The sequence below is a fragment of the Pogona vitticeps genome, chromosome 2 (assembly GCF_051106095.1).
Source record: "Pogona vitticeps strain Pit_001003342236 chromosome 2, PviZW2.1, whole genome shotgun sequence".
In the NCBI taxonomy this organism is placed as follows: domain Eukaryota; kingdom Metazoa; phylum Chordata; class Lepidosauria; order Squamata; family Agamidae; genus Pogona; species Pogona vitticeps.
In genome coordinates, this window is record NC_135784.1 from 174,919,877 (window position 1) to 174,932,170 (window position 12,294).

General features: G+C 40.5%; 1 protein-coding gene across 7 annotated transcripts in view; it reads right to left on the reverse strand.

Moving 5' to 3' along the window:
* Window positions 1-10,858, reverse strand: part of RBM10 (RNA binding motif protein 10) — a 32,318-nt gene extending 21,460 nt beyond the window's left edge. The window contains exons 1-6 of one of the 7 annotated variants that reach the window (XM_020797694.3): window positions 10,686-10,851; window positions 9,932-9,993; window positions 2,713-2,833; window positions 2,332-2,518; window positions 1,116-1,307; window positions 905-974 (exon numbers count right to left, since the gene is read on the reverse strand). In XM_020797694.3, the coding sequence (XP_020653353.3) occupies window positions 905-974; window positions 1,116-1,307; window positions 2,332-2,518; window positions 2,713-2,729 (466 nt within the window). In that variant the 5' untranslated portion in view covers window positions 2,730-2,833; window positions 9,932-9,993; window positions 10,686-10,851. Of the gene's footprint in view, window positions 1-904; window positions 975-1,115; window positions 1,308-2,331; window positions 2,519-2,712; window positions 2,834-9,653; window positions 9,994-10,685 lie in introns of all 7 variants that reach the window. The other 6 variants (XM_078386470.1, XM_078386471.1, XM_078386469.1 and 3 more) reach the window with 6 other exon arrangements.
* Between the last annotated feature and the right edge of the window lie 1,436 nt (window positions 10,859-12,294).

Consider the following 12,294-nt stretch of genomic DNA (forward strand, 5'->3'; position numbering starts at 1 on the left):
TATTTGACCCTCCAAATAGTGCTAAGCTATAGAATGGACACAACCACCCTGTTTTCCATGGAGCAGACTAAAGGGATCCTTTGCCACCCTGGTGCTTTCCAGTGCCACCCCAACTAGCTGGTAACCTGCTTTCCTTGCTATAGGCCTGTCCAACACATGGTCCACCAAACCAAACAATTTTGCCAACCAAGTATTGTGGCCAATCGGGTGCTTGACAAGCCTCCATTCCAGTGTATGACTGGAGGATTGTAATCAACTTGGTGGATTAAATGTTGCAAAACTTAGCCTGGCACCTGTTCCATCAGTACCACTCTAAAAATGTAGCTCAACTTAGTGTGTTGGGACAAAGAAGAATCCTTGCAAGTCATTGCATTTGATTTAATGTGGCCACATAGGAGAAAGTATAGTACTAGGGCCATCCTTATCTTTCACTACTAATTCTGTCCCTGGCCCCTAAGACAAAGGGTGACCAAGGAGAACAGACATTTTTTTAAAAAAAATCCTGATCTTCATATAGGAATAGAAGCTGAGCAGCTAAATTTCAGGAGTCTCACCCTTAGACAAACTGCAACAGAGCTTAGAAAATTAAAGAATGCAAGAATAGGCCAATGGAAAGAGTGGAGCACAACTGAGGCCCAAGCTTAAGGAATATCAGTGACACAGAACTACAATAGCTACTTATGAATCAGCTATCAACATCTGAAAGCTTAACTGAGCCTAAATGCTGTATGGGAATGTACACGCAGAGACCACAGCTAAATATTTAATATTACAAGGCAAAACCATTTCACATGCATACATATTTGACATACCATATTCTAGTATGGAGTGTGTGTCATAGCCAGTGAAGAACTACACCAATATCAAAATAAGGAAAAAGCTAGAACTGTGAACAGAAGCTCACCTGAAGCTTTATTCCGCATCAGCCGCACCTCCCGGGGCTGGAATCCATGTGCCTGCAGCTGAGCCCGGATCTACAGAGGCACAGAGTAAGAGTCAATAATGCCTTTACCAGAGTAGTATTAAACAGAGAAGAGTTACTGAAACAAGAAACAGATACAGTGAGTTGCAAGGTTACTAAGAGCAATTAATTTCTGCTTAAGCGTCTAACATACATCATTTTCAGTTGCAGATTGGGGTAGCATCCTCAACATGATGATGCTGCTAGCTTTCTGTTCTTCCTCCTCCGGCTCGGTTCGGTAGTCCTGGTCTCGGTAGTCACCATCACCGGGAAATCCAATCTGTTCACTGGGGCTATCTCGTTTTCTACGGTGTGTCTCTGATCCAGAGGAGGCTTCATAGGAATCCTTGATTTAAAAAAAGCACAAACAAAGGGTAGAGGGACAGAATTACCATAACAGAGAAGAAGTCAGTTCCACAGAAGAAGACCTAGTATTTCTGTACAGGTATCCGGGCAGCAACAAAACCACCATTTTGCTCACAACGGCACCAACGTATGCACTCCTCCAAACGCACACAGGTCCCTACTTGTATCAGACTTTTTCACAAGCTCTGTTACGTTCCCAGGGATTTCCTCTTCATAGATCCTTCATATAGTTAGCAATCATCTTCCATAGTTGACCATATACAGTGGTGCCTCGCTTAACGATGATACTTGGTTCCCAGAAAATCGCTGTTAAGCGATTTCATCGCTAAGCGAAACACGGTTTCCCATTGAAATGCATTGAAAATCGGATAATCCGTTCCAATGGGAACGGATTGCCATCCTTAAGCGAAAATCGTCATAGGAAACATCGCTAAGCAAAACACGGTTCCCCAACTGAAATGCATTGAAACCTATTCAATGCATCTCAATGGGGGGAAAAATTACAACAAATTTAAAAAGAGTCGGAACAAAGTCAAATTAGTTTAACGAAGGCTTTATTAAGTGCACTTATGATTTCAAGCATTCTAAACATTTTAAAAACATTTTTAAACATTTAAAAAACAGCCAATTATGAGGCTGTCAAAACCATCATTAAGCGAAACAGGGGGAGCCAAACTGTCATCACTATGCGAAGCATGGTCCCAAACATCGCTATGCGAAAATCACCCATAGGAACCATTGTTAAACGGAGCGCAAGATTGCTCCGGAAAAGTCATCGCTAAGCGATTTCATCGTTAAACGAAGCAATAGCTAAGCAAGGCACCACTGTACTCAGTTGTGGTGGCACCTTAAGTAACTACAGGAATAATTTTGAATAGTGCACTATTGCCTGGGGTTCCTCAACAAGAACAGAAGCTTATGTATCAAAGAATCTCTCACCATACAATAGGGAAGCAAAGCTGGGGATACAAAATCTTCTTCAAAGAGGCCCAACCTCAACCTACCTCCACACTGTGTTCTTCAGAAGAATCATCATAATCATTGGTAGGCTCCTGGTTGTTGAAATCTCTCATATAAGATCGATAATCCATGTCCCTATAATCGTGATCCCTCTGGTTCCGGCCTTCCGAACTTTCATCATGGGTCTGGTCAACAGCACCGTAACGACCTGTCCGATCACCTCGACCACCTCTACAGTGTTTAAGATGAAAGCAAACCACTGAGAGCTATGTTGAAGCATCTATTCCAACAAAGGGAAAGCCTTCCCCCTTAAGCCCTTTATTGGGATTCCTGGGCAGCACTACTGACAAATACAGGCAAAAACTGAAAAAATGTTTACATTAATGAACCAGTTTCCCACTGCAGTAACTGGAGAAATATTTTACCTCCTCTCATACTCCATTGCTAATTGTGACGTGCAAGTGCTTCAGGAATCTCCCAATGCCAGGCTCTTCAATGGGTGACTGCCATTTCAGTAGATCACAAGTAATGGGATCTAAAGAATCTCTGCAGGGATGAGTATAAGATGCAGTTGTTAGGCACAGGCTCTCAGTGTAACTTGACAGTTTTGTTTATCAATAAGGAAAGAAAAAGCAGAATTAGGATATATTTTCAAAACCTTAACCAAGTATTATTTCAGCATCACATTCATCTGCTCAAATTTTCCAAGGTCTGCTGCTTCCTTATAAAAATAACATAGAGCTTCAAGATAATACTAAGAATCGATCTTTTTAATGATACACATGTGCATGTCAACAAAAGCACTGAATCAGTGCTTGACCTTTGATGTTCTCAAAATCCAACTGTGTATCATTATTAGTGAGGTATCTGTACCACAGTTCCCCCTCAGTAAAGTGTGGCTCACCTAACACAAGTACTGACAGACTAACATTACACTTTCTTGTAGTGCTAACATGCAACTTCACAGATGTCTTAGGAATTAGGGGAATATTTCAAGGGATACATTATTTTGTATTCACGAAGGCTTTCACGGCCAGGATCTAATGGTTATTGTGGGTTTTTTGGGCTCTTTGGCCGTGTTCTGAAGGTTGTTCTTCCTGACATTTCGCCAGTCTCTGTGGCCGGCATCTTCAGAGGACAGCACTCTGAAGACAGAGTTTCATCCTCAGAATGCTGTCCTCTGAAGATGCCGGCCACAGAGACTGGTGAAATGTTAGGAAGAACAACCTTCAGAACACGGCCAAAGAGCCCAAAAAACCCACAACAACCGATACATTAGTTCTTTAGAATTGCTGAGAAAAATAATACATTTAGAATCATTGCACATTCCTTCTACTTACTGAAGGTAAGATTATTATTTTGATCTCTAGGAAGGAACTGAGCTCTAGTAGTTTAATCAGGTGTGCTCAGTAATCCAGATTCTATGTGTTCTTAGCTTTGTAACCAACTGGTTATATGACCTTCAGCATGTTATTACTGTATCCATCAGAGAGATAATTCTCTTTTGCTTTTCAGAGGTTTGTGAGAGATTTAGAAAGATTTATGACCTAAAGGACTTTGACCCACAACACATAAAGCCATCACAAATAGAAGCAAAAAGAAATCCCTTTACAAAGGAAGCATTCTCTTTCATGCTGCACTCCAGAATTAATTACATTTCTTACAAGCAGCAATCACTTATGAAAACAGAAATGAACACACACAGCTGAAAATTATGAATCCCTGAATTAATGGAGGAGCCGCTTCATTTGTCACTATGAACTTTGCAAACTACTTTTGTTCAGATAGCTAGACTATTCTCTCACTCACATATAAAACCTGACATCTAATAAAAGCTCTTATTTTATTTATCATAAATAAATCTCTCAGCCTATCCAGAGAAAGAGGATAAACTAACGTCATTGGATTTGACACAGCTGTGCTAGAACATGAATTCACTGTCTAAATCATAGATTCTGAAGACAAAAACATATTTTAAAATTATCCACCACCAATATGAACAGATAAGATTTTCAAGACATGAGCCATGCAATTAATTGCTATAAGCTGCATCTGGTCCACACCGTTCTACACAGCATGTTTTTAATAAAAGAATAGCTGTTGTATATCTACTGCAGCACATCAGCACAAAAAAAGCTGTAATTTGCAAAGAAACAGGGTTAATCTATCGCAGATCAAGCTCTGCCTTACAGTAAGTACTGTATACATAATCATTATCAACCAGCCACCAAGTGGAGACAGGGAGCAAAAATGCATCTGGAACCATAGCTGAAAGAAAAGTGACAAACTTTTGAAAATTGACAGTGGCGATCGGGATAAAGATTAAGCATCCCAATCTTGCAGCTACTGATCAAACTGATTTCCAGCTGTTGAGAGCAACCTAGATTGACCTAACAGTTAAAGGATAAACTGCATATGATGTTCAAATATTCTCATATGTCCCTGCCAGAGTTCAAGTAAAACTGATCTGTGTCATTTGCCCATGTGCCACTAATGTGAAGCAGCAGAGAAATAACACCGTTATCTCTAAATGTTAAAGGGAGAATGTAGTTTCTGCCACCTGTTCATGTTGACTGTATATGAAGTTCTGTCCTCCATTTTCTGAGAGCTGAATTAAATGTTAGCCAGCAAAATCTCTACATTGTGACAGCCAAGAAATCAGAAGTACAGTACTGATACGAAATAAAGTATTGCAAACCACTCTGAGCTCATATAGCATATAACCAAGCCAAACAAAGAGCAAGAGAGTGACTGGTGGAGTATATGTAGATTCACTCAAAACAGTTTCTTGATACTGTATATAGAGTTAAGGAAACAGCTAGTTACATCAGATCTATAAAGCAGACCAACACTGCTGTGGGTCATTATAAATCAGGGATAAAGAAATATTTTGGACAGGAGACAACTACAGTACTTCCCATGGCCTTCCTTAGGCAAAAGACATCAGCAGGCAGTAAAAACAGATGAATTAGATATATTACTGTACACAGATGGGGCCAGCAAAAGGAAGAGTATGTTTCCTAGAACAAGATAAAAGTAAACACTGACAGCAAGACAATCCTACAGTACATCAAAGTCAACAAGAAAAAAACTAAAATAAAACTAGATTCAATCATTTTGCATCAACATGCCATTGATGTATACAGGCTTAGATCCACTGGAATCCCTTACAGGCTAGTGCTCAGTCTGCCTAAAAACAAATGTGAACTACACTATTTGCCAAGATTTAACCTATCCAAATCAGGCGGTAACAACAGTTACATCTCAATACAGCAACTGAATAAGATAATGCAATGTACCAGTTCCAATTTCATGATAAGCCATAGATCTACAAAAATTGTAGCTTATCAACTTATAGGCATTAGGCAGCTATTCCTCCTCAGAGCAAAAGTGTCCAAATTAAAATGGCAAAATAGGTTACCTTTAATTAAACTCTAGCTTTAAACATTAGCTACAGCAACTTTGCAGCTGCCAAAAAGTCACTCCAAACACATATATCTATCAAGTCAAATTGATCTCTAAATGACAAAATCAGCCACCACTTCTTCTCCATTAACAAATGTATACCCTTTTCATATTCTAGACACACTGAAAGGTACCCAACATCAGAATTAAGAAACATCCCACTACTTTCCAAATTTTAAAGTTAATACTGTATTCCATCTTTCTCCCAATAAAGGTTAGACCAGTACTATATTTGCAAATTAGCAATATTAAGATTCTATGGCTATAGTTTTTATATGTTTTCCACATCTATCCCCAATCATATATGCCCAAATATATACAGTATGTGCAATCAAACACTTTTATTTTAGATCTGCCCAGCTCTTCTCATTGGTGTACAACGTTCAGCTCCTTCCCTTGGAAGTATACTATGCATCTAATTCTCAAACCTGATATGGTGTTGAAAGTTGAATTTAATTAACTGTTGAAATTCAGAAATAAACAAAAATGTTTGACTGTTTAAAAATTATAGGCCCAGAGTGGGATTTCTGGGCATTTGGAACATACCATAATTCTACTTTCAGACGATAACAAGTCATTAAATATATTGGTTTTCAACCACTTTTATTCAGTGTGTTTATAATAAGACCCTGTATAGCCAAGGTGTGGAAACAGTTACTGTGCCATACATTCTATTAGGCTCTAAGTGTTTTCAGACAGCCAACATAAAAACACCTTCTGTCAGTGTCTGCCAACTGAAATTAGAACTAAAAAAAACCCTCTAACCCCCAACATGAAAGAAACTCAAAAACAGAGATATGGCACATCTGAAGGGTGAAGAGTTTCATTGTATGAGTCCTACACTTAGCTTAATATTCCAATAATCAAAATTATTATTTTGAAGGTTTGGAACTAATCATATTCTCAAAGCTTCAGCTAAATAAATAAATTTTTAAAAATTGTCAGTGAAACAGAATTGATTCCAATGTCTGCAGAAGTTTTGTGGTAAAACTAAATGTGTGAATACCCAGCAATGCTTCTAGTAATTTATGCATACAGGTACGCCCAATGCATTGTTTGGCACTAGTAGGCACTATGGTTCAAATATTAAAATTATTAACAAAGGCATGGAAATTATATTAACAGTATGTCATCCTCAGCCCCAAGGTAATTTCTGCTACCCCAGAACCCCAATACTGTCAGAATAAGACCCCTTCAAAAACAATCATGTAAGATGAAGAGAGGGAGAATCAGATCTCTACAAGCCTCTGAGAACCCCAGTTTTCCATGATTCTCCAAATGTTTTTGTGGGGAGAACAAAGCACCATTCCCCAAAAAATATTTTTGAGAAACTAGAAATGACCGTCTTTCAGTTGTACTGGAACTGGTTGGTATGGACCATGGTACCAGTGGAAGATGGTCCCCATACCCTCCAGGTTGTCCACACTATAAAAAGTGGGTAAAACTGTCAATGTACTGTAATTAGAGAAACCCTACTTCAAAACAGCCTTCAGGCTCACTGCATGACCTTGGGCAAATCACTAGCTCACAACCTTTCTTTCCTTATGGAGTTGTCAGAATGAACTGAGAGGAACCATACATGTTGTTCTAAGTTCCTTGGTGAAAGAGTGGGATAAAAAAATAATTAAAAGCACAAACAAAATATAACTAACTCTAATACTGCTTCTTTTAAGGGGAAATCATTTAAAATAAAAACTGAACGTAATACAAAATGTGATAAGGCATTTCCCTATCATTTTAAAATCTCATCCCACTACCAATATCAAACACACTCACAATGGACGTAACACTAAGCCAGAGTTTAGCATGAGAGCAAGGTGCAAAAAAACTTGCACTCATCTACTCCCTGCTTCTCCCTTCGAGCCACAAGGAGACATTTGAAGGTTTTAATTTAATTTTTATTGTTTATTTATTTATGTATTTATAACCAAGTTAGAGTTAAATATTTCAAATTCTACAATCATAGTATTAATATCTGAATTCCACAGTAACAGAATATACAATATATACAATGAAAGTATAAAGTACAATATACACAACACACAACACCCATATTAACATGCAATATTTAGGCAATCCATGAGACAGATGTTGGAATCTACAGAGAATGTTAATTTATGTTTTCAACATGTGTCTAACACTGAAATTGTAGAAACATGTCAAAATTTTAAAAGAAAGGCATTCCACACAATGGGTTCCACACTGCTAAAGCTCTATTCCAAGTCATTATTAGAGATGGGGGTATTCATATTTGTACAGTATATGAATATCCCCACACAGGTGGCGATAACAAGGGTCCAGCCCCATGGGGCTGGACGATCCACTCACCGATCTGCCACGGACACCGCAATTCTTCCAATGGTTCTGCAGACTGTGATCTGCGAGCCTCTCTTCAACCTTGCAGCGAGGTTTGTCCTCCCGCCTCCTGCCAGGAGTGGCTAGCTGATCGCAATCTGCAAAGCCACTGGAAGAATTGTAGCGTCCGCAGCAGATTGGTGAGTGGACCATTTGGCCCCACAGGGCTGGACCCTTGTTATCGCCACCTGTGCGGGGATATTCGTACACAAATACCCCCATCTCTAGCCATTATACATTAAACCCATAGTGCATGTGGCACTACCAAAAGGACCCCCTCCAAAGACTGAATGGGCATATAAGGGAAAAGGCAGTCTCCTAGGTAACCAACTCCTAGATAGCCTAGGACTTTAGAAACTAATAACAAAACAAACCTCCTCCGGCAGCAAATAAGCAGCCAGGAGTCGACTACACTGTGCACAAGGAAAGGGTTGTCGCGCCTTGTTTTTCAGTTTCCCCATGAGCAACTGAGCACTAGAAATTATTAATGTTTGCTTTAAAAGAATTACTTATTAAAATGCATATCCTATATTTATTCCACCTAGAATGTCTGACTCCAGTACAACAACCCCAATTACTATGGCTAATCATAGATATACTGTATATGGTATGAAATTTTTTCCATGGAAAAATATAGCATTCAAAACTTGTCCAACCCAAATTTGATTTACAGCAGCTCTAGGTAAATGAGAGTGGTTCTACAATTGCCATCCCCACCCACAATGACTTTCCTTTGCTAAGGAGTGCAGTGAACCCAGATCTCCCAAGCCCTAGTCCACTGGTTCTTAACCTTGGGTTACTCAGGTGTTTTTGGACTGCAACTCCCAGAAGCCTTCACCATCAGTTGTGCTGGCTGGGGTTTCTGGGAGTTGCAGTTCAAAAACACCTGAGTAACAAAGGTTAAGAACCACTGCCATCACCCTAGCTACTATGCTGGCTCTCTCAGTGTTTCCACAGACAGCAAGTTCATAGGCTGCATTTTCTGTCAGATGCACTATAATTCCTTGTGTATGTTTCTGTATGGTTCTGTGCCATCAAGTTGGAACCCTAATAGGACTTTCAAGGTAAGAGAGGGTAATGAAACACTTCCAGCCCACTTCTCTTGAGTTCCAATGCTTTCTGGGACTCTCTTTTGTCCTGGGGAAGCCTTTGGGGGCCTTGGGAAAGGGTGCTTTTAATAGTGAAAATTTGTTATTAATTACTGCTAGAATCAGATGTGTCAGATTTGATTTTCTTTTACCTAGTTATGCCAACAGGATTTTGCCCATTTAATTTGAGTTGCAGTAAATCAGACCTAAGGGTCTGGATAGCACAGTAATTTAGATACAGTATCTGGCTACTGAGCCAGGGGTTTGGAGTTTGATTCCCCATTGTGCCTCCTGTGCGTAAAGCCAGCCTGTGTAGTCTTGGGCAAACTGCAGTGTCCTGGGACTGTGCAAGAAGGAGGGAATGGTAAACCTGAGTATTCTCTATCTTGAAAACCCTGAAAACCGTAAGTCAAAATTTATGTGACAGCACATGATTGTTACTCTTAAATCAGACCCACCTTGCAACCAAACTCAATTTGCAATATATACGCTTTATTGAAAATTGTTCCCTAAAGTCAAGTGTAGGACTGGCCTGTCCAAGAAACCAGAAAGCACCTTGACAGGGGATTCAGCATCAGAAAATCTATTGTTGCTAGGGGGATAAATCTATGACTAACAAGGCTTCTTTCTCAATCTTTGTGATTCCAGTAATTGGCTTCTGTATCATGGGATACAGGATCATGGAATACTGTAGGAGGAAAAAAATAAACACCACATGGCATACACAAAACCTCACAGCAGAAGGAATCCAGCTTTCACAGCCTAGTTATAGTCCAGGAGCAGTTGTCCATTAATGACCTGTAAGTTCAAGAGAAATAATACCCTTTAAGATAACTACATAGTTCAGAGAGAGATCCCAAAACAGCCCTTCTGAACTAAAATTTACCTGCTAAACAGGCCTATATTCATTTAATTCTTAGTCAAGGCCAGAGACTTCTATCTCGCTAAAGTTATCAACTCAGCACAGCAAAACTAGGAAGACTATGTTCTCATCAACCACTTCATGAATTGGTCAAAACTCGTGAATGATCTGTTTTGTTTTGTTTTTTTCAGAAAAGTTGCCATGTTAGTCCGTCGCAGCAAAAACAGGCAAGAGTCGCGCAGGTCTCAAGCAGAAAGCACATTTAAAGCTAAATATGTCAGAATAAGACGGATGGTCGTTCAAGGGCCATAAGAGAGAGTCATTAACTGCCCGGGTCGTTTGACACCTTTGCTTGCACCACTTTCCCTCGCCACAGTTAACAGCGGCCTGTTCCCGTTGAACCACGTACATCTTGCCAAGGGAAGAGAAGACTCCGAAAGGCCACCACAACCCTAACCCTTGACGAGAGCGCTCGCACGTCTTAAGGCCGGCCCAGTCCGTGGCCCGTCACGCCGAGCCCCGCAGCCAACAACCGGGCCGTCCAATCCATCCGCCCGCCTGCCCGCCCCCGCAACACCCCGCCTTCTTTCCGGAGCGCCCGACCTCTCCCCGCGACGCCTTGGCTCACCTGGCGAACCCTTCCCGACTATAAGGCCAAAAAAAGGACGAGGATGGGGATTTACTTTGCCACACGGCCCGCCTCACAAAATGGCGGCGTCCCTCTAAACTTCCCCCCCCTCGCGCTCCCTCCTCCCAAGGCTGTCTTCGTCAGCGTCGTCGCCGTCGGTGACAGCGGAGCCTCCGACCGCCTCCCTCCCTCCTTCTCCCCTCAACGTGCGCACGAGGGAGAAAGAGGAGGCGCTCATTGGTCCATGATATCCAGCAGTGACCGCCCACCCTGTGGCAGGACTGGCAGATATGTTTTGTCAATCAGTAGTCGCGCCAACGATCTGCTTAGGTGTGTCATAGGCCTTCCCCTCGGCCTCTATGAAAATTCCCGAGAACAACCCTTGGATTTAAGGCTTAACTCGTCATAGCCGGTGAGGCCGGTGACCTCGAAAGCAGGAGTATAATTGTAAATTTTGGGACGTAGAGGCTCACTACGATACTTAACGCCCTCAAAGAGAGTTCAAATGGAAGTGGCATGGCTTTTGTAGAGCTAATGGGTCTTAACTGCAAGTTCAAGGGCAAGGCGCACCAGAATACTTTGCATGGCAATAGGTGCATTCTGACAATAACATAGTGCTGCTGAGGAAACAAACATACCGGATATCGAACCGAGAGAACTGGGAAGCTGGGGAGGATGGGGGATCATGTAATCATGCTAATCAACAGCTCTCAGGACTTCAGCGCTGCCAACTTTGATTCCACTACATTACTACCCTAAAATGTGTTCAGGAGAAATGCACACATCAGAGGTAACAAAGGGTACACCAGCTGTTGACTTCTCAGTAATGTATGCTTTTCTAGTGAATTCAGTCCTAGGTACACAATACCTATGTCCAACTTATATAGAATTTTTAAAGTCTTGCATGCTCTAAAGACTACGTAGTCTTTTTGGATCAGGCTAAATAAGGGGAGGTCACTAGGAGGTCTGATCTGTATGCTATTTGGTGCAATCTAAATTGAACATGGATTAAAAGTGACACTACAGTATTTGGCCTGCACCGGCCTGCTGTCAATTTGCCCATATTGTGAAGTGGCTTAAGAAGATAGCTACATAGATATAGGAATTTCAAACATTAAACACTTTCTGGTTTAGTAGAATAGTGTTATGTAAAAAGAAAATTATCCCCAAATTAAAGTTCTTATTTTGGATGTTACAGACGAAGGCTGAAGAAAAATTTTAAAAGAATGGCAGGTGAGGGTTAATATGTATTGTAATTGTAATACTGTAAGAGAGTTATAATCCATAAGAATGAATGGTGTGTTTCACAAAAAGAAAGAGGTTTAGGTATGCTCAGTATTAAACTATATTATATAGCAAATCAGTTGAGACACATTCCAAATATAAGAACGTATAATAAAAATTTGATTTGGAGAGAGTCAGAATTTGATGGAAAAGAGGGAATGATGGAGAATATAATTTAAAAGAGAAAATCAAGGGAGTGATGAAAAATAAAGATAATCCCTTTTTAAAAATATGTTAGAATGTTGGAAAAAAATTTAGGGGAGTGTTAAGTCAACCAATAAGATGGATCTTTCTTATACCAGAAAGATCTGGATGTCCGGGACAA